Here is a 23,526-nt window from a genome sequence, read left to right on the forward strand (position 1 = left end):
CACTAAACTGTGGAGAACTCTTGCTTCCTGGTTCAATTCCCATCGCTGCTCTCCTTATATTTCAGCTGGAGGGCTGAATGCAAGTTTACGATGAGATGTTTAAGACACTGGTCCTGTACATTATTGCCCATGTGCACGTTAAAGAACGCAGTACACTCTTCGGAAAAGAGTAGGGGATTGTCTCCTGGTGTACTGCTCAATCATCACCAGAAGGATCCCACTGGAAATAAGCCTTCTTCAGACTTTTGTGGGTTATTCTTGGTGTATGCACCAAATAAATCCAATCTAATCCATTCCAATCCAATCCACTTTATCAATTCTCTTTTGTCCTGTAGCTATTTCATTCCCATCGTACACTCTAACCACACATCATAACTCTTTCTTTGACCTGTCTTATTACTCATTACCATCGTCTCCCTAGCCCATGTCCCAGTCCCATTTTCTTCTCCCTTTTCTCATCTTCTATTCCATCTTCCCCATCACATCCCTCTCCACCCCATCATTAGTAAGTTTGTGTTTGATGCTTTCGCATTTTAAATATCTTAAATTTATTGGCTTAGTTTTTTAATTACCAGGTTCTTTATTTTATGTTTTTTTCTGAACTTATATCTTTTAGAATAATTATTGGGTTAATAATTATCTTATTTACTTCTTAATCATTTTAGTTTTTAAGTGTGTACAGTAATATTAAAAATTATTTATTTTATAAAATTATATCATTTCAACATCTCATAATTTATTTTATTAAAACTTTTAAAGTTTTACTTTTGATATAAATGTTAATTTCAAAATTTATATTTTGTATTGTATCTGTGAATCCAAATAATATTGTTTGACCACCCTCACAAATCATTAATTTCAATAAATTTCCAGATGATTTCTTCTTGTGTAATCTTCTCACAGCCTCATTCCCCAACTATTATGCCAACTGCTTCTACTATCTATCATTTAACACAAACACACACTGTTCATGTCAATTGACCTTTGGGGCAATCTCAAAGGTGGCTTAAATTGTATAATATCCTAACATTTTTACTGATACATTGTGTCCCAAACAAATATAAACTTCCAACTATTGTACATTATTCAGAATACAGTATTAACCATAGAGGGCAGTATAATGCTTTGAACATACTTCAGCATACATGAAATGAGTCTCATGGTTGGGAAATCAAAAGTGAATTTGTTGGCGTAGGCATAACCAGACAATGTCAATTGACCTTTGGTTCAGGCATTCTAAAAAGTGGCTAATATTGTATGACATCCTAAACATCTTCCAACTATTGTACATTATTCAGAATACAGTAGTTTCCAAGAGGGCAGTATAATGCTTTTGAAAATACATCAGCATACATGAAATGAGTCTCACGGTTGGGAAATCAAAAGTGAATTTGTTGGCATATTTTAGTTGATCACATTATAAGTTCTAATTTGATAATACTGTATGAGAGCCTGATACAGTATTGAGAAAGTCAGCCTCAAAGTTAAACCAACCTAAACAAATACTAGAAGTACAGCATGAGCACAGAGAACACTAGTAAGAAAACAAGAAGCTTGGTCTTGTGATGTTTATCTGCACTAATTAGGGTTGGCGCTCCCGAATGAGGGCCCAATGTCCCTACGAGAATGTAAGTGGGTGTGGTCGGGTGTCGCTCAAAATCTTTCGGAAGTGGTCCAGAAGGGGAAGCCCCAAAAACTTTGAAAATTTGGGAGTTCCTAAAGCTCATTTAATTGATTTTAGAGTCTACTAATATGTATTATTGTAGTATAATATGTATATGTAAGGTACTGTTGGATGTACTGTATATTTTATTTTCCTGACAAATTGTGTTTTTTTCTTGAAGATGTTCCAACACACATTCATCAATTTTAGCTTGTTGAAAATAAAAACACCCTGAGCTCTGACTGTCATATGATGAATAGGGACATCTATATAAATATAAGTGGTTCTTTTTTTCCTTTTTTAAAAAAATCTATGTATGTCTTCTGAAATGCTGTGCATGAGACATTGTAACCCACTTAAAGAACTGTCCCATTAAAAGGGATTGTCACAAATTTTATGTGATATTTAAGTTACCTTTTACCTGCTTAGATTGATAATGTGCAAAAGTCATTATGTCATTCTTAAATCCTTAATCTCAAGTGGGATTTAAACTATCACGCCTCTCCAATTAACTACTTCCTATCAAAATAATAACAACATCCCCCGCTTTTGAGATTGACAAGCTTAACTGTATTAAAGTGAATTGAAATGATTTTAAAACCAATTTTGTTAAAAACCAACCATATTATAATTGAACAGTGAAATATTGTTAAAAAACAATTTTCCAAACTTAACATCAGGAAAGCATTCAGCCCAGATCAGATAGATTCAAAGATTCTGAAGCTGGTTTAATTTCAATTCTTTATTATTACTGTACCTATTGTAACATTATAATGATTCTATTTTTGTAAGACTTTTAGATATTACTTTAGGTGGTTTTATTCTTTATAAAGTGCCTTGATCATGAATGCGCAATCACTGTATGAAGATGCAGTGCTATGTACAGTTAATAAGTGTCATTATCATTATTGCCGTAGCGTATAAAAGACAAGGCTTAATAAGATAGCAAATTACAATAAAAAATCATTGGGTGGGAGTCGTCTTATATGCGTGACATACAAAATTTAGATTTTTTTAATCATGTTCGTCTTATGTATGGATTGTCTATAACTGAAAAGAAAGGTGCTATACAAGTAAGAAGTAAGATGCAAATATACTACTACAATGAAGCTTGTGTTAATATGGATGTAAATACAATTTTAAGTATGGGGAAATAAGATTTTAATGAACATTTAAAATCTCATAAAATGGTGTTATTTGGAAGATTAACCCTGCATTTGGCTTCATTTTTAGCCAGCTAGATGTAGTACATATGTGCTTAGCAACTAGTAGCAAAGAGTATAAATAGAACGAGAGAGCGTACTCCCATTTTTGAAAACGTCACGCCTGTGTAGGATGCCCACTGACGGTTGTATGTACTTTTTATTACCCAGTGCAGCGCGATAGAAATACGCCCGCTATGAACTCAGTAAGTAGAAAACAAATTATTGTATCTTGTGGAGAACAGATAAACAGATAAACTCACCGTGCGCGGTGGAGTACTGGGTAATAAAAAGTGCATAAAAGCATTAGTTGGCGTCCTACACTAGCTGTGTATGGTGTATTGTTTTTTACGCTCTCAATGAACGTAGTTGGCTCTCTTGTTCTATTTATACTCTGTTAGTAGTCATCATTTACCAAACTTTTCCAAAACTTGATTGACACCCATATTGTTCCATCGTACAGGAAATCCATTCACCAATCATTTCAGTCCCAGAATGACCTAGACCAACTGAACTCAACTATTATCTCCCAGTCGCTCTCACATTAACATATTACTGAAAACTGACAGCCAGACTATTACACCTTGAAAGTTATCACATATCAAGTCAAAATGAATCTGTCGAAGAAGCCATCTTCTCCATTGTGCAGTTCATTCAACAACACACTGAAAAAGCAGGAAACTACATAAAGAGCAACTTTTGTCGACTGCATTTCAGCATTTAATAATACATAAACAGTAGTTCAAACATTAATAAAGTTAACCCAAATGAATGAGTGGTGGTCGGGACAGTCCTGTCTGTCTATTTCTTTGGGGTCATTGCATTCTTTCCATGATTTTGAGAACCATACTCATCACAACAATACATCAAATTGCCATATTATTTTAACACTTGTAAAGTAAGGAGGATTCTTGTAGGAGAGGGAGGGGACTTGGTGATGGGGGTTCACTCTGATCTACCAGTTGGTTAAACTGACTATCGCCCTCTATGAAGATAATCAAACCAGGCTAGTCACTCTGGGTAACTAAAAGCGACAATCAAATTTGAGCATGTTTCCTTCTATAATACTCTTCTGTTACAGTGAGAATCTTTTATTCTAATCTGTGGGAAGTGGAATGTATTTTTTTTTCTTTTTTAAAACAATAATAGATTTCAATAAGGTATTAAATACACATTAATGTACTGTCTGACATGAGCTATAAACATATCTATATAATGTGAACTCTTTCATGTGTTCACTCGTTAAATAGAAATTCTAATGCACACTCATCCATTTTTGCCTGTTGAAAATGTAAACATCCTAAGCTATTGGCTGTAATATGAATCATAGCCCCAGTTACATTTGTACATGCCAGCTGAATTAGTGAATATAGATGATAATATCAGCCACTTCAAAGAACCATCCTATTTATGTAGTATTCATAAGTCACCTTTTACCCACTTGATTGGTAATGTGTGAAGGACATCATCTTGTCCTTCCTTACACTCCAGATTTCAATCTACCATGTATTTTTACATTAACTACTTCCTATCGTGTTTGTGGTTTTTTCCCCACTACTTACAATGGATTAGAATACAAGATAAATTTATTTTTGTAATGCAAAAAACATACTGTAATGTGATACATACAAAATTTGGTTTCAGATAAAAAAAAAATAATAATTGCAAAAAAACACTCAACAAAATACAGTTTGCTATACAACAGGATGGGCATAAAAATAGATCAGAGGGACAAACCTGTTTTATCAAAATTGCTGTTTGAATACATGTAGCCTGCAGGCAGTACTTAGCCCACCTTTGCACTACAAATACCAGGCTGGGGAATTAAACTTTAAAATCAATGGTAAATGGACGGAAGGTAAAAAAGAAATGTACAGTGTTACAAAATAATCTATAATGTTTAAATAAAAGGTTTATCTACTACATTATTAAATGGGATAGAAGTAGTTCAGTAACAGCTTATCAAAAGTGGATCACAGATCAACACAAAAAAAATCACAATACAGTAAACAAATCACTAAAAATTATTACAAAACAAGATACAAATGAGACCAAATTAAACTAAAGAACATAATATACAGTAAATTTAAAAGCAGAAAAAAAAAATTAACTATGAACATAGAGTAAAAGGCAAATGAATGAATAAAGGATATACTACTGTAGTTTTAAATATTGTTATTAAACTTTTAAAAGAATGTAAGGTTACTTCATTAAGTTTAGTCTTTATGTTGTTTGGAAGATTATTCCATGCATTGGTTGTCTGGTATAGAAATGTTCTTTTGCCTTGTACACATTTCAAATTAGGTGGTTGTTTGATTTATTTCTTGTACACTGTGACTATTGTTGTTAAATACAAGTTTGTTACGTAAAGTGGGACGATTACTCTACATTTTAAAGTTAAAAATAGGAGATGATCATTCCATCTATCAGAAACGGCTTCCATCCAACTCGGCCATAATTTCGCTGATGGTAGTTTTGATGTCAACTGATAGTAGAATTCTACCTATCCTACAGTATTTAAAATTTGTAGTTCATTTAGGTGATTGTTAGTAGTATTAGACCAAGTACAGTTCAGTCACAATTAATCAAAAATGGGCATAATAAGTGCATTTAAAAGCATTTTGGTTGTCTTAAAAGGCAAGTATTGTTTGACAGGTTGAAGGGCACCAATTCTATTTGATATATTAGATGACAATTTGTCAGTATGTATAGACCATGGTAAGTTGCAATCAAAATTTATGCCGAGATATTTGATAGTCACTACTTTTTTAATATTAAATATTTTAATAGCTAAGGGAAATTTCTGAGAATTTAAGGAGTAGGTAAGATGTTCCAAATATCATGAACTTGTTAATATTTAATGTTAAAACTACTCTGTTACAAAATGCAAGTTTGTTTGAAGTTCATTTTGATGTTCAACAGAATCAGTAGAACCTCAAGGAATGGTTGTATTGTCCGCCTCCGTACATTACACATATACCTTGGACTACCTCGGGAAATGAATTAACAAAAACATTAAAAAATAATGGTCCTAATATTGATCATTGTATAAAGAAAGATTAAGTTGGATATGAGATAATGTGTGTCATATTAAGAAAAGCTGAAGCAATTTAGTCCCAGGTGGGCAATGTATTTTATTGCTATATTTGAATAACATATTGTTATTGCAACATGTTGCTGCAATAGACAGACAAGCCAACCACTCCAATTTCTGCAGAGTTGCTCCATTTATTTAAGCAAAACTCCGCACTCAGATTTGGGTCGAAAATCTTGGCTTTTTACGCATTTTGGCCAGCTGAAATAAATTGCGCATTTCTGAATAAAAATGATAATCTTATGATTTAGATAACAACAAGACCACTTAATTTTGTCCTGAAAACAGCGCTCTGAACTGTATACGAAAAAATTAATTCGTGCTCCACGGTCTACTGATTTCGAAAAAACAAATTTCATTGGCCAAATTGATGTCAAAGTTGCACTGCACTCTGAACTGTATAGTGTTCCATGGTCTACTGATTTCATAACAACAACGGTACGCTCATTGTGATTGGTGCTGTGATTTCCTGCCTAGGACCTAATCTTACACGGCGGTATTGCTGATTGTGATTCAGAACGGTTACATTTTACAATCCGGTCACATTGGTACCATGTCTTAGGAGTACTCCTCACATTGCCAAACCTCCACTCATGCTCAGAGGGTTTTCAGACTCCTCTTGTTGGCCTTGTAGGGTTGGCATGTCTGAATAGATAATGCAACCATTTGTATATCAATGAATTACCAATAATAAATAAATTAGAATAACCTAAAATATTCAATACACATATTTCTATACATAAAAATTAATTATTAAATAAAAAATGTTTTCTAATTTTTTTGGTTCAACTTAAAAGGAAAGCTCTAACAATTAAAATTAAAAAAAAGTCATGTTTACAAGGTGGGATAAGTATTTGGCTTGTTACTTTCAATGTAGTCTCTCCCTTTTATACTGTAAAATATTCTTTGTAACTTTAGTAAGCTTCTGATCTAGTAAGCTATCCACAACTCTCTAATTAATGACTTCCCTTCATAATTGATTGAGGATGATTATAATATCTGAGAATGTGACTCTTTTAATAGGAACTTAAAAAAAAAAAATATTGAAAAACTTACATGTAGTTAAGTAATGCAGCATACTTCCTTGGACTGTTTCAATTCAATTCAAAGTAACATTTATTTGATTCCTTTTCAATTTGTACAAAAATATAATACAAGATTCAGGAGAAAAGGAAAACGGCACAGAGATCCATGAAGAAAAATCATCTTGTGACTAGTCAACCTGAAAAAAAAAGACATGAAAAACAAACAGAAAGAAAGAGGACATGGACAAAACTTGACAAAGAAGACATATTCACATGCACACACACACACACACACCTACACACACACACACACAAAAGCAAAGTTTCTTTATTACTTATAACGGCCTGTTTTTGCGTTTTTGTCATTTTTACAATGTTTTTTTTAAGTGTGGAAAACTTGAGTAAAAGAAAATGAAATGACATTAAACAGTCTCTGTACATATTTTATAATTTGTTCACAGGTTTCTTTTGATATGGGAGAGTACACAGCAAATGTAGATGGTATCGGAACCTTGAGGCTTCTAGATGCTGTACGGACGTGTGGTCTTGGCGATAAGGCCCGCTTCTACCAAGCATCAACAAGCGAGATGTACGGCAAAGTGCAAGAAATTCCTCAGAAGGAGACAACACCATTTTATCCACGATCTCCGTATGGTAGGTTGAAGCATGTTAGAAATTGGTTTGATGTTGCTGGTAAATAATATTTCATCTTTAATTATCACCAGTGGGGGTGGTAAGTAATAGTAATTTACTTCATTAATTTATTGTCACACGCTTACAGAGTGGCTAGCTCGTCGGCTAAAATGTTTTGCGCTAAACCAGGGATATTTCTTTTTTCTACGCGGTTTAATTCCCATCGCTCTTTTCCTTGTGTTTTAGCTGGAGGGCTGAAATGGAAATTTCAGTAGTGCAATGTCTTTCGGATAAGATGTTTAAACCATTCATCTTGTTTGTAATATGGTCCATTTGCATGTTAAAGAAACCAGTACACTCTTCGGAGGGCAGTAGAGGGTGTTTCTCAGTAAATTGCCCAGTCACCACCAGAACCACCCACTGAAAATAAATTTTTTTTTTCCTTGGTGTTTACACCAAATACATCCAAACCAATTCAGTACAGAACTTGGTATCATAAAAAGCAAGAACTGATGCCTATCCCATAAAAATCTGTGTTAAATAACGCTTATATAAATAAATTTGATCTACACTTTTGTTTTATTATATTCATGTTTAGTTACAAATTTTGCATACTTCCAAATACTTCTAAATATTATTTCCAATATCAGACATACTTTAATTCTTTTAATTACCTGAACTAGATGTTTTTTTTTAATTACCTGAACTAGATGTTTTTTTTGTAGGACTGCATAAACCTTGAAGGTAATTTTTCCATGAATTCAATTCAAAAGAATATCGAAACAATCAACCTGGGGAGAGATTATATCTTCCCTAAGATTTCTTGAAGTCTTAGTCTGAGTGTAATGTTGCCCTCTATAGTTTGAGCTCTGCAGTAAATTTCATTGTGTTTCAGCTGGAGAACAGAATTTGCGAACATCTCGCCTTAAGAGTGAAAATGTTTAAGCTATACAATATTCTTGTTTTTTAACAGTAGATGTTGCCAATCAGCAGTGCATACCAATACCCTGTTGATATAAAAGCAAATAGATAAATTAATTTATTGCATTTGAATTTTCTTATGCACACCGAAAAAAATTGTGAACAACAGTGGAGGTAAAAACAAAAAATTAGACTCAAGTTACAGTATCCAAAATATTGAATGTTTGATTACTTTCCTTTCACTCACATTGTAGATTCTGAACTATTCAAAATGTTTATCTCTGAAGCCAAGCACTCATTGTGGGCGTTTGGCGTCGGCGGCCGACGCAATTCCACGGAGAATGTTCGTCACGACGCACGCTCAACTGATCGTTTTTAATGAGGATCCATTCAGACTTCCACCGACAACCAGCAGACGGTGTCAGGTCGTCTGGCCCTCACAGGGAGTCGAGATGGATTCGCTGGCTGTGGGTTGTATGACCGTTGCCCAATGCAATGAGTGCCCAGCTTAAGAGATCTTAGTTAAATATTATGCGGACCCTAGCACTGGATATGGCTCATGAGCAAACTTACCGTAACAATTATCAATTGATCAATCAGTCAACAAAGTTTTCTCAGCCCTCATGCTAGTAGTTATCGCAAACAATGACAAATATAGTGTAATTTACTTACCATGTAATTATGAACTATTAACTATATTCCTTTCATTCAATCCAGCCTAATAGTAAGCTTTAAGCTAATAATAATATTCCTCTTTTGGTACTCTCCCTTCTCCCTCATCCCTGGGTTGTCTGTCCCACCCTCCTGAAATAACATCCATTCCCCCAGTGGTTCTTTCCTGCTAGTGCTCTCTCTCAGTTCTGGCTTCAGAAATTTTTCAACAGAATTTACGACTTGTCCGATTGGGGGTCCTAACCCAGCCTTGGACAGGGTCCCGGAATAAAATCCCTGGTACGGTTAACAGGGAGAGTTTTTATGGCTTAGGATGACCCAAAATTGTGTTTTACTGTAGACCACAATATTAAAGATTGGCAGTCAGAGTAACATTATTTGTATAGGAAGATTTTTTTTTAGTCCAACGACCTTGTTGCGGCTTCGGACGACAGGATTGCCACCACTGCTTTTGTCGTAGACTGACATGATTCTATGGTGAACATAGCGTGCGCAGCGGATCAATTTTTTAATGATGATGCATTCAGACTACCATTGAAAATCAGCATCCAGCACTCACAGACAATAGAGTTTGATTTGTTATAAGACAGTCGTATGACCATCGTACGATGTGGTATGTACTCAGCTTTAGTAGTCCTACACAATCCATGAAATTTTAATCCTTGATTAGACATATACTTAGTACAGTGGAGTAGATTCATTATCCGGGTTGAATAGGTTTCCTAATCATGTGTTTTAATATTTTGTGTTTGCTGCCCTCTCTTGTTGCTATAAGCATGCTCTGTTCGCCTTCAGGTGAATAAGTTGATCAACATTGAACATTTTATTCTAGCATTACCAAGAATCAGTTTTCTTCATCAACTAAGATAAATTATTAAAATTTATCATTATCACCACTGCTATTTTGATTGCTATCATCCTGAATCTGAGAGGAAAAGATCCATGAGGGTTATCGATTTTGACTTGCTTGAGTCACCAAACTGTGCTTGCGTTTCTTGGTATTGATTCACCGGTAAATTATCAGCATTGCAAAACATGATTAGGCAGCAAAATGAAAATATCATCTTCTCCTAACTGGCATTGAACATGATAAATAGCAGTTGATGATCCATTGGAATTATTTAGCATGTTATCTTTAGCGTTATCGCAAGCGCTTTAAGGCCATGTAGAGACATATAGTCGGACACACATTTCCCGGCTGCTGCTTAACCGAGTGAAAACATTGTTATTATAACCTCAGCCATCACACATTCATAAAATTATACATCACTATACAGCTTGATAATTAATAATGATGCTGGAAATACGGAATTGAAAATGAACCGTATTCAATAATATGTGAATCATGTCTGCAATACCAGTAGCGTATTTAATAAATAAATATTGTTCTGCAATGTTTAAAATGAATAATAAGTAGTATAAATGCTATCATGAGAGGTTCATTCATTTTTATTTTAATCTAATTGTTTTAAATAATTATTGTTTGGATTACAAAAATTGTTCTACTTGTTTGTATCTGTATTGTTTATCATCATTATCTGCATTTTCATTGTCATCTTCATAAAATTCTACTTAAATTAATTAATGATGTGGCTTTGTTTTAACTACTTAGACACATATTTTTTATTTAGTCATCTAGTTTAATTGTATTATTTTATTGATAGATTAATCAATGTTGCTCTCCCGAAATTTGTTTAAAGAGCTGCCACTGAATAGGTTTTTCTGGGTAATTTCTCTAATCATCCCCATCTCACCACCTCCCCAATCCTCTTTATGGAATCCTGGTTACAGGCCTTTGTGTACTGTAGTATAGAAATATTGCATCCTCTTATCTAATTGAAATTATTGAATTCATGCATTAATTCTCACATATATCTGTGGTAATTATTATCAATAAGAATCACTAAAAATTATATTGGAGACAAATAGTTCTTTCAAAAACTATTGAGGATACATTTTGGCTGTAAACAATCTTATGCAATGTTATGTAGTCAAAATATATATATGACTATCATTCCTATGTTTATAATGACTATTCATGAGAAACATTTTACACCAAAGAATAATAATTTGAAACTTTATAATAACAATAGCAGTAATAGTAAACCATAGTTTAAATGTTCTCCCTTTTCATTTAGTCTGATTCCTCCAGTCATTACCACTACTTCAGCACACAACAGAATCTCATAAAGTTAGGCGTGTTCATATTGCATTCATTCAGTGTTGTCTGACAGATTGTAGTTAGGCAAATTCACATTAGCTGATGCATTGACCATGGCAGGTTAGGCAACTAACTGTTAAGTTAAAATTATTTCTTGGCTTTAATATGCAGTACTCCGTAAACAATATGCTTCTCTTCTCTGTTGGTCTTGGAAACAGAGCCTTATTATTCTCTTTATTGACTGCTAAATTTAATAAATTCATACCTTTGCTTGCCCCTCTTATATATTAAATCCTGAATACCAGAAAAAAAATATCAGGATATTTTTTAGTGAAGAAACATGCAGGTTATTTTCTAAATAGTATAAAGTAGACTGAAATGAATAACCCACACTTTATTGGACTATAAAATTGTATTCTTGGTCTGGATTTGTTAACATTTATGCAGTTCTAAATATGTAATTTTGTATCTGAGCTTTCTTTATACAATTATTAATTAAAGTTTTATTGTTTCTTTTGTTCTTTAAGAATTAATAATGCTAGTTTATGTTATGTTTGCCATAGAAGTTAAGTTTTTAAAACCAACTTTTGAATATATTATTGAAAAAGATTATTTGTATATTTATGATAACATAACTGTTACTGCCCAAACTTTATTTAAAATGTTTATTTCTAAATTCCTCTGAACTTTCAGTCAGATTTCCATAAAATTGCTACATGCAATCTCTGGTATCTTTTCGGCGAGGCTGATTGGTGGGTTGAATCTTGGAGCCTTCCTGATCACGTCCGGAACAGCTATATACTTTAACAATTGCATTAAAAATACTGTAGCGACAATATAGTCATATTGTAGAAACCAAGCTTAAGAACAAAAACTAACAGTTCCTAAACTTGAACAAAACCAACCTCATTTCTAAACTTGAAATAAAACTTTCAGTGCAGATAGTGAAACATATTTATTGTGTTATTCAACATTTTGTGCTGGTAATTCCTTTTCTTTTCGACAAAAAACCCCTGAACATTCAGACTTGGAAAGCATCTAACAGTTTCTAAACTTGAAATCAACCGAACTCTTCATTTCTAAACTTTAATTCACAAACCTTACAAAAAATAAAACTTAAAGGGTAAAGAGTGAAACTTCTATTGTCCAACGTTTGCACGCAATCTCTTTTCTGTTTGATAAAAGAAACCTATTAAATAAACAGCTCAAATCTTTATTTAAGTTTATAATGAGAGTAAGTGCCGGAAATGAATATTACTGTTTTACAACACGATTGGGAAATACCGGTATTATTATGGTATTATTGATATGTATAAATATGTATTAAAATTTTAATTGTTATTATTCATTCTTTAATTTACAGGGTGATCTCTTTATTGTCATAATAAATTTATTTATCATATGAAAGTTTATTACTGTTATTGAATTATTATGATACACATATACATATATAATTTATTATAACAAAGGTCATGTTTTTTGTTGTTACACAGAAAAACAAATACTGTAGTCAAATTGTATACATACAGGGGTGGCGCCAGGATTTGCCCACCGGGGGGGGGGAGGGCGGCGAGGTCCCCGATGGAGGGGCTGATTCCCCCGACGAGGGACCAGATTTCTTTGACGCAAATAAGGTGGGCGTGGTCGATCTTCAATTAAAAGGTTTTAAAAGTGGTCCAGGGGGAGAAGCCTCCCGAAAATTTTGACAATTTAGATGGGTACCTGGTAGGATACCATAAAATCTTGAATTGAAGCCCAGTGGGCTTAATCTCGAGATGAAGCCCATCTGGAATTGAAGCCCCCTCTTTAGTTTGCAAAATTAGCCTCGAAAAGAAGCCCATGGGCTTCTTTTCAAGATAGCATAGGCATCTTTTCGAGATAGTACAGTATACACTTACATGAATTTTAAAAAAAACAAATCAAAAACAAGCTTGGTTTATACAGTAATTTAGGTAATTTAATGTCAGTTAAATACACTCCATGATACAGATTGATGTTATAGTGGCCGTATTTATTGTTTTATAATACAAGTTCACAAAATTTACAGCACTCATTTTGAAAAGAAGCCCCCTCTTTACTTTGCAAAAGTAGCCTCGAAAAGAAGCCCATCTTAAAAAGAAGCTTATCTTGAAAAGAAGCTCATCTAAAGTTCGCAGAAGAAAGAAGAAGCCTAGGACTTCAATTCTAGGTTTTACGGTATTGAATATATTGGCCTGTCTCCAATGTACTACAACCCAACTAGGTACAGTATATTTCCCAGGGACGTTGTAATGTTTTCCTAATTCTTGTATCCATTCACCAGGTGTAAAATTGGTTACAATAGCGCTATATGAATGCTGAACGTTATTAAATATTTTTTATTATATATTTTTTTTCAATAGGTGCAGCCAAGCTTTATGCTTACTGGATCACTATCAACTTCCGTGAAGCCTACAACATGTTTGCTTGCAATGGCATCCTGTTTAACCACGAAAGCCCAAGAAGAGGTTTGTACTTTTACTGGGCAAGGTACTGTAGCTCCAGGCTTGTGGCCCGCAGTGTAAATTTCATTTGGGGGGTCATTGTTCTGAGAAGTACCGAATTGCAACATCGCAACATTTTTGGTAAATGTACTCTATAGCCAGGCAGACATTGGACCGTTGACCTACAAATCCAGCTCTGGTATCTGTAAAGCCTGTTTCCCATGAAATCGCTACACGCTATCGCCGACTCCTATGACGATGCTGATTGGTCAGTTGAATCAGGAAGCATTCTCGATTGTGTCAGGGTGCAGTGTAAACGGTGTAGCGACTGTAGCAATTGTATGGAAACTGAGCTTTAAGCATGTGACAATAGGACGCCGATTGTCAACAGCAGACTACTATAAGATGATCGTTGACTTGATGAAAGCAGCTAGCTCCGTCGGCTAAACTGGTGGTAGCCACTGTGTATGCGCTGAACCGTGGAGATCTCTTTGTCCCTGGTTTAATACCCATTGCTGCTGTCCTTGTGTTTCGGTTGGAGGGCTGAAATGCAATTTTCAAAAGCGCACCGTCTTTCAGATGAGGCGTTTAAGTTGTCGGTTCTGTGTACAACATGGCCAGGCCTGTACCCAGGGGGGGTTTTTATGGTTTGGGAGAACCCCCTTTTCTGGCAAAACCCCCTCTTTAAATTTCCCAAATAAGTCCTCCAACCCAACTAATGCACTGCAGACCCACCCAGACACAGACATTTTCAAACATATCTGCTTTTGTAGCATGTTATTTAGACCCATAAAGCACAAAAATCCTCTTGCTTTGGGGGTTTCGCCGACCCCACCGGGGCTTCAACTGTGCACCTCACGCCCAGAAAATCCTCCCTTGGAAGAACCTGGCTATGGGCCTGATGGCCAATGTGCATGAATGCAGTACACTCTTTGGAAGAGTGGTATTGTCTCCCGGTGTACTACCCAATCACCACCAGAAGGACCCCACTGGAAATATCTCTCAGGACTTTGTAAGTTATCTTTGGTGTGTACCACACCAGAAGAAATTCAATCCAAACCAATCTGTTGTGCATCCTTCCCCCACTGCCAAACGACAGTGGATTTGATTTTTACTATTATTTGCAGCTTGTTACATTGTGTATCAACTTTTATCAATAACTACCCAATCCTTCCAATACTTTTGTTAGTCCCTACCTGCAAATTATTTTTATTTTTATTACAATCTTGAGAGGATAGGTACCTGAAGACTGACATGTACATGTAGCATAATTATGCGTTGAGCATCACAGCAACCATTGCTTAATCAATGATTTCTATGCACAGACAAGCACAGAAACCCATTCACATTGTAAAATTAAAGATTGACTATAATAATGATAGGTAGTCCTTCATCCACCGTGTTTGATAATGCACGCTTTCTCCATTAACATTATGAAAGAAATAACAGGAGCGCTTTTAAGAGTATCTTGTAAAATTTGATCTCTAGTTTTTGTCCAGATGGGAGACTGTACAAATGGGATAGCAAACATTTAATACTGTATACAGTGAGATAACAAGGGAATGGCCTACAACAAGGAAGTATTAATAGTTGTGTCCATATCCAGTTTACTTGTAGTTATACAAGATGCATGATATTTTATTTTATTATTATTTTTTATATAAATAATGTAAAACATTACAAAAACAAAGAAAATCAGCAATTTACAGACATATAAGAGTAAAAGGTGAGCCAGGGAGGAGAAAACCAAAACCATTTCATTCTAGAAATGTGCTGCTCCCAGAAAAAAGTAAAATCAATAAAAAGTGAAAAAACAAAAATAATGTAAATAAATATCATTGAAATATCTTTTTAACTTAGGTTTGAACAAATCAAAATTAATAGATATAATAAAATGATGTAATATAATGATATAATGTAATATATATAAAGATAAGAATGCAGACTCTGAAATTGCTTAAAAATTAAGAACAAAATAGGGAAAAAAATGAGGCTGAGGTAAAATTTAAATTGAAGTTTTCATTAAAAAAAAAAATAGGAAAGCCAACAAATCTTATCTGTACTCTATGTGCAGTAGGTGTGATTATGTAATACCCTCTAAAATACAGTACAGGACTACAATAATGTTTGAAAAGTGTTTAAAATAAGTACAAGATAAGAAAATAAGGACACAGAGGTAAGGCAAACATTTTACTGGTTCTTATAAAACAAAATGTATAATGATGCAGTGATGGCGCTAGAGTGAGAGCAGGGAGGGCATTTGCCCTCCAGTTAGACAGAATTTGACCCCCCCCCCCTCGTCGGTCGCTATGACGAGTTCATTGGACCAAAAATAATAATTTGCCTTTCCAAATAACGTCATTAGATTACCAATCCCTTATTATGGTCTAAAAACACAATTTGAGCCATACTAAGCCATAACAACTCTCCCCTAAGACACCTACCAGGCACTTCTATTCCTGGACCCTGATCAAGGCTCTTAGTCTGACCCTTGGCTCAGACCCCTTTTGTCGGAAATTTCACCACTGTACTGATGATCTATATATGTGATGGGTGATACCTATTGACAGCCATCTGTAGACCCACATCTCAATGTATCTTGACCCCAGCAAGCACCCTGCTGATGGAGGAAGTCACTCGTTGGCTAGGCTCTTACCTGTTGGGAACCAATTACTAGGCATCACCTGCAACTATGGAGAAGCCATGGTGTTATTTAGAACCCTGTCCTACATAAATCAAAGTAAACCATAAATTAGGCACAAGCCTATATAGTAATGTATTGTGTATCTGTACTTTGTAGGTATAAAACATAGCTGAAATGAAATTGAAAAATCTAATCTAATATGTAAGTCATTAAAAATATATTATTACATCAATGTAATGATGTCTTTTCAACAATTATTAACATCAGTATAACTTTAAAAATAAATAAAATCTTCATAAATATTTGGCCTACATTTTTACATACAATTGTATTTAAAAATAAAACCTAATAGCAAATTTATAATACAATATTACAATATCATTATCAACAATTACTGTACACTTCAATTTTGCAAAAATTTCAAATTTCAAGAGCACAATAAATATAATAGTTGCACAAAAAAAATTAGTCCGTGATAAATTGTTTTCACTATGCTTTTAGTTTATTGCTATAAAATAGTAATAGTATGAAACAATAAAGCCAAGTTTCTATGAAATCGCTCCACAGTCGCAACAGTGTTTTCACTGCAATTCTTGCACTGCGTAGCTGTCTTCGACGCAATTAGGATTGATCCCTGATTCAACTGAACAATCAGCTTCTCCAAAGAAGTCGGCGACAGCGTGCAGCCATTTTTGTGGAAACGCAGTTTTTATACAAGTAGTAGCATGGTAACGTGCATATCGTGATAACCTCTTTGCGCTTGGCAAATTATTGCTCGGACATTAGAACAAATGCCCGTAAAAAACACTGTACAGTCGCAAAGCTCCCTAATGTGCTATGCCTAATGACACAAGCTAAATGCATGGCATCGGTTTGAACCCTGACCTCAAGGTTTAGAGCCCAGTTTACAACCACCCAGCCATCTGGTTCTACAATGTGACTATTTAATCATAATATTAATTAAATTAGCGACTTGAGACTTAAGGAAATACACTTTTTTTTAATGCCTTTTATTAGTCCATACATTTTGTATTACAGCTGTTTTATTTACAACTACGGTAGTATATATTATTGGTATTACTGATTAGGATTTAATTTGAAGTTCTAAATACTTACTTCATCCACCAACCACCAAAGCTGTGCATACATTAGAACTTAATAAGTCACAAAATAAAAACATATTTATTGTGAAATTCTAAATCTAAATTATTTTCTCCCTCCAGATTATTTTGATAATAGTTAAGTACTCGTGAGAGTCATTATTATGATTATTTTGCCACCAAATCTTAATCTGGGAAGTGTGTTAGTATTTGTTGCCGCTAACAAAAAAGGGTTTTAGTTATTTGTATTTAGTGACTTTCTCACAGATTGAAATTAAAGAAATACTGTGCCCTATATTCATCATTCTATGATTGTTGAAACTGAAACATCTTGAGCTTCTTACTATGTGATTGGCAGTTGCATAGCACATCTATAAGCCCAAGTTTAAATGTTTAAAGCAATGCCTATTACTATTAAAGACCACATGTCTCCACATAGGGAAGTTAGTAGCTTGGTAGTAAAGATGCTTACTTTTCAATTATTGCCAGGTCCTGGGTTCAATTTCTATTAGTGTTGCAGGTTTTTTCTCATGCCCAAAACATCCACTTTCTAAAACCCCACATTAAGATTTAGTTTTTGTAATGCATTGTTTGTGTGTGTATGTTTGTGTAAGGGATTGTCACCTACTTGTTGAACAGTGATATATTCGCTATTGGCAATACTTAGCACGTGTGTGTGTGTGTGTGTGCACGCCTAAAAAAATAAATGAAATAAAAATTCAATATAAATTTGTTGTACATAATTTGTATTATAATTGATAAAATCACAAAAACACAATAACTAAAAATCTGATTGTTATCTACAAACAAAATAAGTGAAAACAATTATTGTACAAATCTATTGTAATCACACTAATGACCCTTTGTTCATTTGTTTAAAAAAATAGCAAGATAAAAAAATTCTGGTACAAATGAATATATCTCTACAATAGGAATACAGTATCAATATATTATAATAAAAATATCTCTACAATAGGAATACAGTGACAATATATTAAAATGATTATTATTGAGTTAATAGTTTTGGATTTGTAAAGCGCAAAATACAAAAAATGTCTACGCCATGAAAACAAGTGTAAAGATGTATGGAAATGTGGAAGACAAAAGATATAAAATTATAAGGATGAAGTTTATGAAAATAAAGCAGATTCTATATAAACATGGTACGGTAATAGTCCTATTAGATTCGCTTCTATTGCATTTTATGAAATGCTATAACAACATGATAAGGCAACATGGAGACATAGCAAATGACGAATGAAGTTCATGTGCGGAACCTAGTTCAGTGAATCTTTTGTGTTGTTCTTGGAAGCAGTTGACACAACGGTTGTGGCTTGGACTCTCAACCTTGAGGTTGGAGGTTCGAATCATTTGCTGTGAAATTCACCTGTTGCTATATTTTATTATAATATATACAGTTAATTAAAATTTATCTTTAAAAAAAAAAGCAAACAATGACAAAAAAATATTTTTACTCAAATAATTCTTGAAAGCTGATGGATTTATTCAACGTTAATCAATGATGTTTAATAATAAAAATGAGATCAATGATGTTTGATAATATATAATAATATATAATAATAAAAATGAGTAAGTGCATAAATGCCATATTTTAATTTACTAAAAAACATTTAAAAAACAAAATTATAAAATAACATTTAAAAACATTTGGGTATTGACAATTAAATACTAAATATATAAAAATTGCTGGTGTACAAAAAAATTCATTGTTATTTTACAATATTTAATGAAGGATTTCGATAAAGATATATTTAATATATTTGCATTATTTAATTAAATATATTTTATAACCTAGCAAATATCAGTCATGAATGTGAATTCGCACTTTTATTGAAATTTGACCTTAAATTATACTGAAGTTGATGATAAACCTTAATAAATGTTACAACTTACTTATTAATTAAATGATATAAAGTAGTATTTTTCTTTACATGAATGTATTGATAAGAACAGTGAATATTAAAGTATATATGTGAATAATTAAAATTTAAAGATTAAAATTAATAATAAAAATAATATTGTAAGAATAATAAAATGATTAATATTGATACTAATGATATCAATAATGAAAATAAAGTAATATACATATGGTATCATTGTTATTGTTTTTTGAATACCTGATTATTTTATTTAATGTTAATTAAATAATGACAAAGTTATGCTTCTTTACAAACCCTAGTTTGCTTGGATGCGGACGGTGAATACAAAGACAATGATGTATTATTAGGCCAGCAATTTGCCCTAGAGCTGCTTTCTCACTCGCCCGCCTGTGCCAATTTTTTTTTTGGCTCCAATTTGTGCCACGCGCAACTCTCATATGTATAATGAGTTTGTGGAATTGATCTATTTTCATAAGGACTTAGTACCTAACAAGCTTGTTGTTTTCTTAGCAAAGAATTTGATTTGCGTTTACAGTGCTAATATTGGGCCATCATTGATTTTGACAACAGGGGGAATGGAATATTCACGGATATTGACTGCACCGCATACATGAGCAGTTCACTCCTGCTAATCTCTCTTTTGTCTTTCTGTCGGTTATACTCATAAAGAGAACACCTTTTTAAATCTTTGCCTGAATCCGAACACCATGTGAAAAACTGTCAAACCTAATTAGTACAGTCCAATGATAACTCTTGGCAGTTTTACTAATGTTTTCCTCATTCTACCAAATAATTTAATATAAAATGAAATTAAATTTTATTAAAAATGTTTTCCTTCTTATTTTTTAATTATTTTACTTTTTAGAATTGTATTTAATTCAATATTACATTTGCAGTGTAGAGCTGCTATTATCTGCTTGAACCAAATACAAACATTTATTTAAAATTTCCAATAACTTAAGTCCTGTTCTTACTATTGCATTTGCATGTTCCTAAATATGGTCATGATGACATCACATCATGACCATATAGGCACATCATGACTATATATGGACATACAACAGTTTTTTTTGTGAAAGAAAATTTAATAGTATGGACATCAGAATACAAAATTTGCATATTAATACAGACAACACTTTGATGTTATAAAAAAGTATATTATAATAATAATTATCTGTATACAGTTACTTTATCCAAACTTCTTATATATGAGGGCCTCTTTGAGTCATATTCACAGTAAGAGCCACCTTTTGAAATATTGTTGAATGATAATAATTATAATAATATCTTGTATTTAAAAAAAAAAATTATTACCAAAGCAAAAGTATATTTGTATGCAAATCTATAGGTCTATTCATCTATCAATATTCTTGTATTATTTTGGGGAAATAAATGAATTGAGTTATAAATGAGTGATACATATGCTTGTATTCTAACTTATAATCAATTAAATCACTTTAAAGCATTACTTAAAGAGAAAAAATAGTAAATATTGAAAACACAAACACTGGTGTCAAAAGTTATATAACTCAAATAGAACATAACATGTATAATGTAATTAATTGTTTGAAATTAAAATTAAATACATAATTTTTGTATTTTTAGGGGAAACATTTGTAACTCGGAAGATCACAAGAGCTGTGGCTAAAATCCATTTGAAACTCGGAGAAGAAGTATGCCTTGGAAATCTGGATGCACAGAGGGACTGGGGACATGCAAAGGATTACGTTGAGGTAATAATCAGAGTGACAACCATATTAAATATAATGGATGGTGGTGAGGGGGTAGTGAGGTTGAATATAATGTTTACTTTAGATCATGACAAAGTTAATTTATAAAATATGTAAATGATGATGACGACGACGACGTCGACGTTGAATGTGATAGTTAAGTTGGTAGGTGATGATGATCATCATTGCAGTATGATTGTGCAATTATTATTATTATTATTAATTGATAAATGATGATTATTGTTATGATAATGATGATAGCGATGACATTGATATTGAGTGTGATAGGTGATGATCGTTACTGTGTTGGTGTGGTACAGTTGTTAATAGTTATAGTAGTGATGCTAATGTTTATGCATATGTAAGGATAATATTGATCATGAGGAAGATGATGATGATGAGTATTTTGATGGTGATGATGAAAACATTGATAATGATAAGGATGATGTTGTAGGTGATGATGGTAATGATTATGATACTCATGATAGTGATTATGTTAGCAGAATATCAATGATGTGGATTCTAATAATGATTGAGATTAGGTCTTAATCCTAATAATGATAATGATAATGATATCATTTGATAAAGTTTGTGACATGGAAATTTATGATAAAATAATAGTTGATTTTTTCATCATGAACAACAAAATAGGTATCCCACTGTGCATCTGATTATGCTTGTATTTATAATAATATGCTGGTTGATATCCATACTAATTTTTACAAGCTCCACAAATTATTCAAATTTTCATATAGTAGGAAGAAATATGTAAAAATAAAATATAATTTGCTGGTAATTTGCTCACAAAGGATCCATTGATCCTGAATGATTAATGTTTGTAGATCATTGTTTAATTTTACATGTTCAAATATTCATCAAATACATTCATCATTACAATACAAGTTTGATTTTCTCATGAATTGAAATGAATCATTTTCAACAATGTTTTTCATCCTGTATAACAAATTAGCATATTTAAACATTGGAGACTACCATTAGAAACAATGATGTTTAATGTATTTTAGTGTGTACAGTATTTTGACTTTATAATTCAATACAGTGGCAGATCCAGAATTTTTTTTTAATGAAGGAGGAGGGGGCAATATGTTCATATACGCCTGTGTAATATACGGATAAATAAGTATCTAGTATTATTTTTGTTTAGTATATTGTTACGGAATATTGTAATGTTTAGTATTTTCATGCCATTTTGTGTTATTTTTCTGTTATAATAACTACAAATAAACAACAGCAGTGACGAAACAGGGGAGGGGTGCATGTTTATTTTTATTTATTTAATTTAAATTTTTTTTAAATTTATTTGTTCATTTTTATTCATTATTTATTTATTTATTTATTGAAACCAGTTATTCATTAATTCAGTCATCATTATTTACTTATATATTTGCATTTATGATTATTTCAACAATGTTTTATGAAAGTAATTCATTCTAAAGGAAGCTGATATTAAGGCTTCATATTACCGGTATGTTGTCTTGCTTTGTGTGTATTAAGGATGTTTATCAGTTGTTTAGTATTTTCTTTAAAGTTGATTTTCTCAAAACGGTGTTTTCTTACAAATTTAAACCCCATATATCTAAAATATATTTACTATATAATGTTTAAGCATTTTCTTTTTAGTATTATTGTGATTTATGCTTACAGCAATAACCTACATTTTATTTATACCATGTTGACTATAAAGAAATATTGTATGTATCATAAAAAGATATTCAAACAATATTAATAAATGAAGGTTTTCAAAACAATTTATTAATAAAATAAATGAAAATTCACTTTTTCAAAGTAAATCTTTACTAATTACATTTGCCTGTATTATACCTTTATTATTTTACTTTATTAGTAAATTAATTAGTAAAATGCTCAGTAAAGGTGATTGAAGTAAAGGTTATATAGACAGAATATATTACTATTTTTGTTCAAAATTTCGGAGACTAATACTGGTTAATTCATATTATTATATTTATTATATAGCTTTATTCAAAAACTGTAATGACTCGATTTCTGGTAAGTCTTGTACTATGATAAAATAAAAATAAAAATTTTCTTATAATTAATGTAAATAACAATTTAATAATGCATATAGGAATATTATAATGATATAATAATATTCTGATCATACATTAATGGATTATAATTTCTTTACTATATTTGAATAGCTCAGCATATGCACAAAATACCTGCAAATAATTGAAATTTATTGCTGTTCATCATAAAAAAAAAACTCAATATATTGTTTTATTACTACCAAAGTAAACATAGTCAACATAATGTACAGGGCATGCCTTGGCCATTTA

The 23,526-nt window shown here is 32.5% G+C and overlaps 1 protein-coding gene across 4 annotated transcripts in view; it reads left to right on the forward strand.

Moving 5' to 3' along the window:
- Positions 1-23,526, forward strand: part of LOC117111320 (GDP-mannose 4,6 dehydratase-like) — an 81,509-nt gene that overhangs the window by 23,735 nt on the left and 34,248 nt on the right. For all 4 annotated transcript variants that reach the window (XM_033254251.1, XM_033254250.1, XM_033254249.1 and 1 more), the window contains exons 5-7: positions 7,446-7,638; positions 13,753-13,857; positions 21,084-21,211. In XM_033254251.1, coding sequence (XP_033110142.1) covers positions 7,446-7,638; positions 13,753-13,857; positions 21,084-21,211 — 426 coding nt within the window. The remainder of the gene's footprint in view (positions 1-7,445; positions 7,639-13,752; positions 13,858-21,083; positions 21,212-23,526) is intronic.

Source organism: Anneissia japonica, unplaced genomic scaffold (assembly GCF_011630105.1).
Source record: "Anneissia japonica isolate Jap-2015-1 unplaced genomic scaffold, ASM1163010v1 scaffold287805_len679488_cov178, whole genome shotgun sequence".
In the NCBI taxonomy this organism is placed as follows: Eukaryota; Metazoa; Echinodermata; class Crinoidea; order Comatulida; family Comatulidae; genus Anneissia; species Anneissia japonica.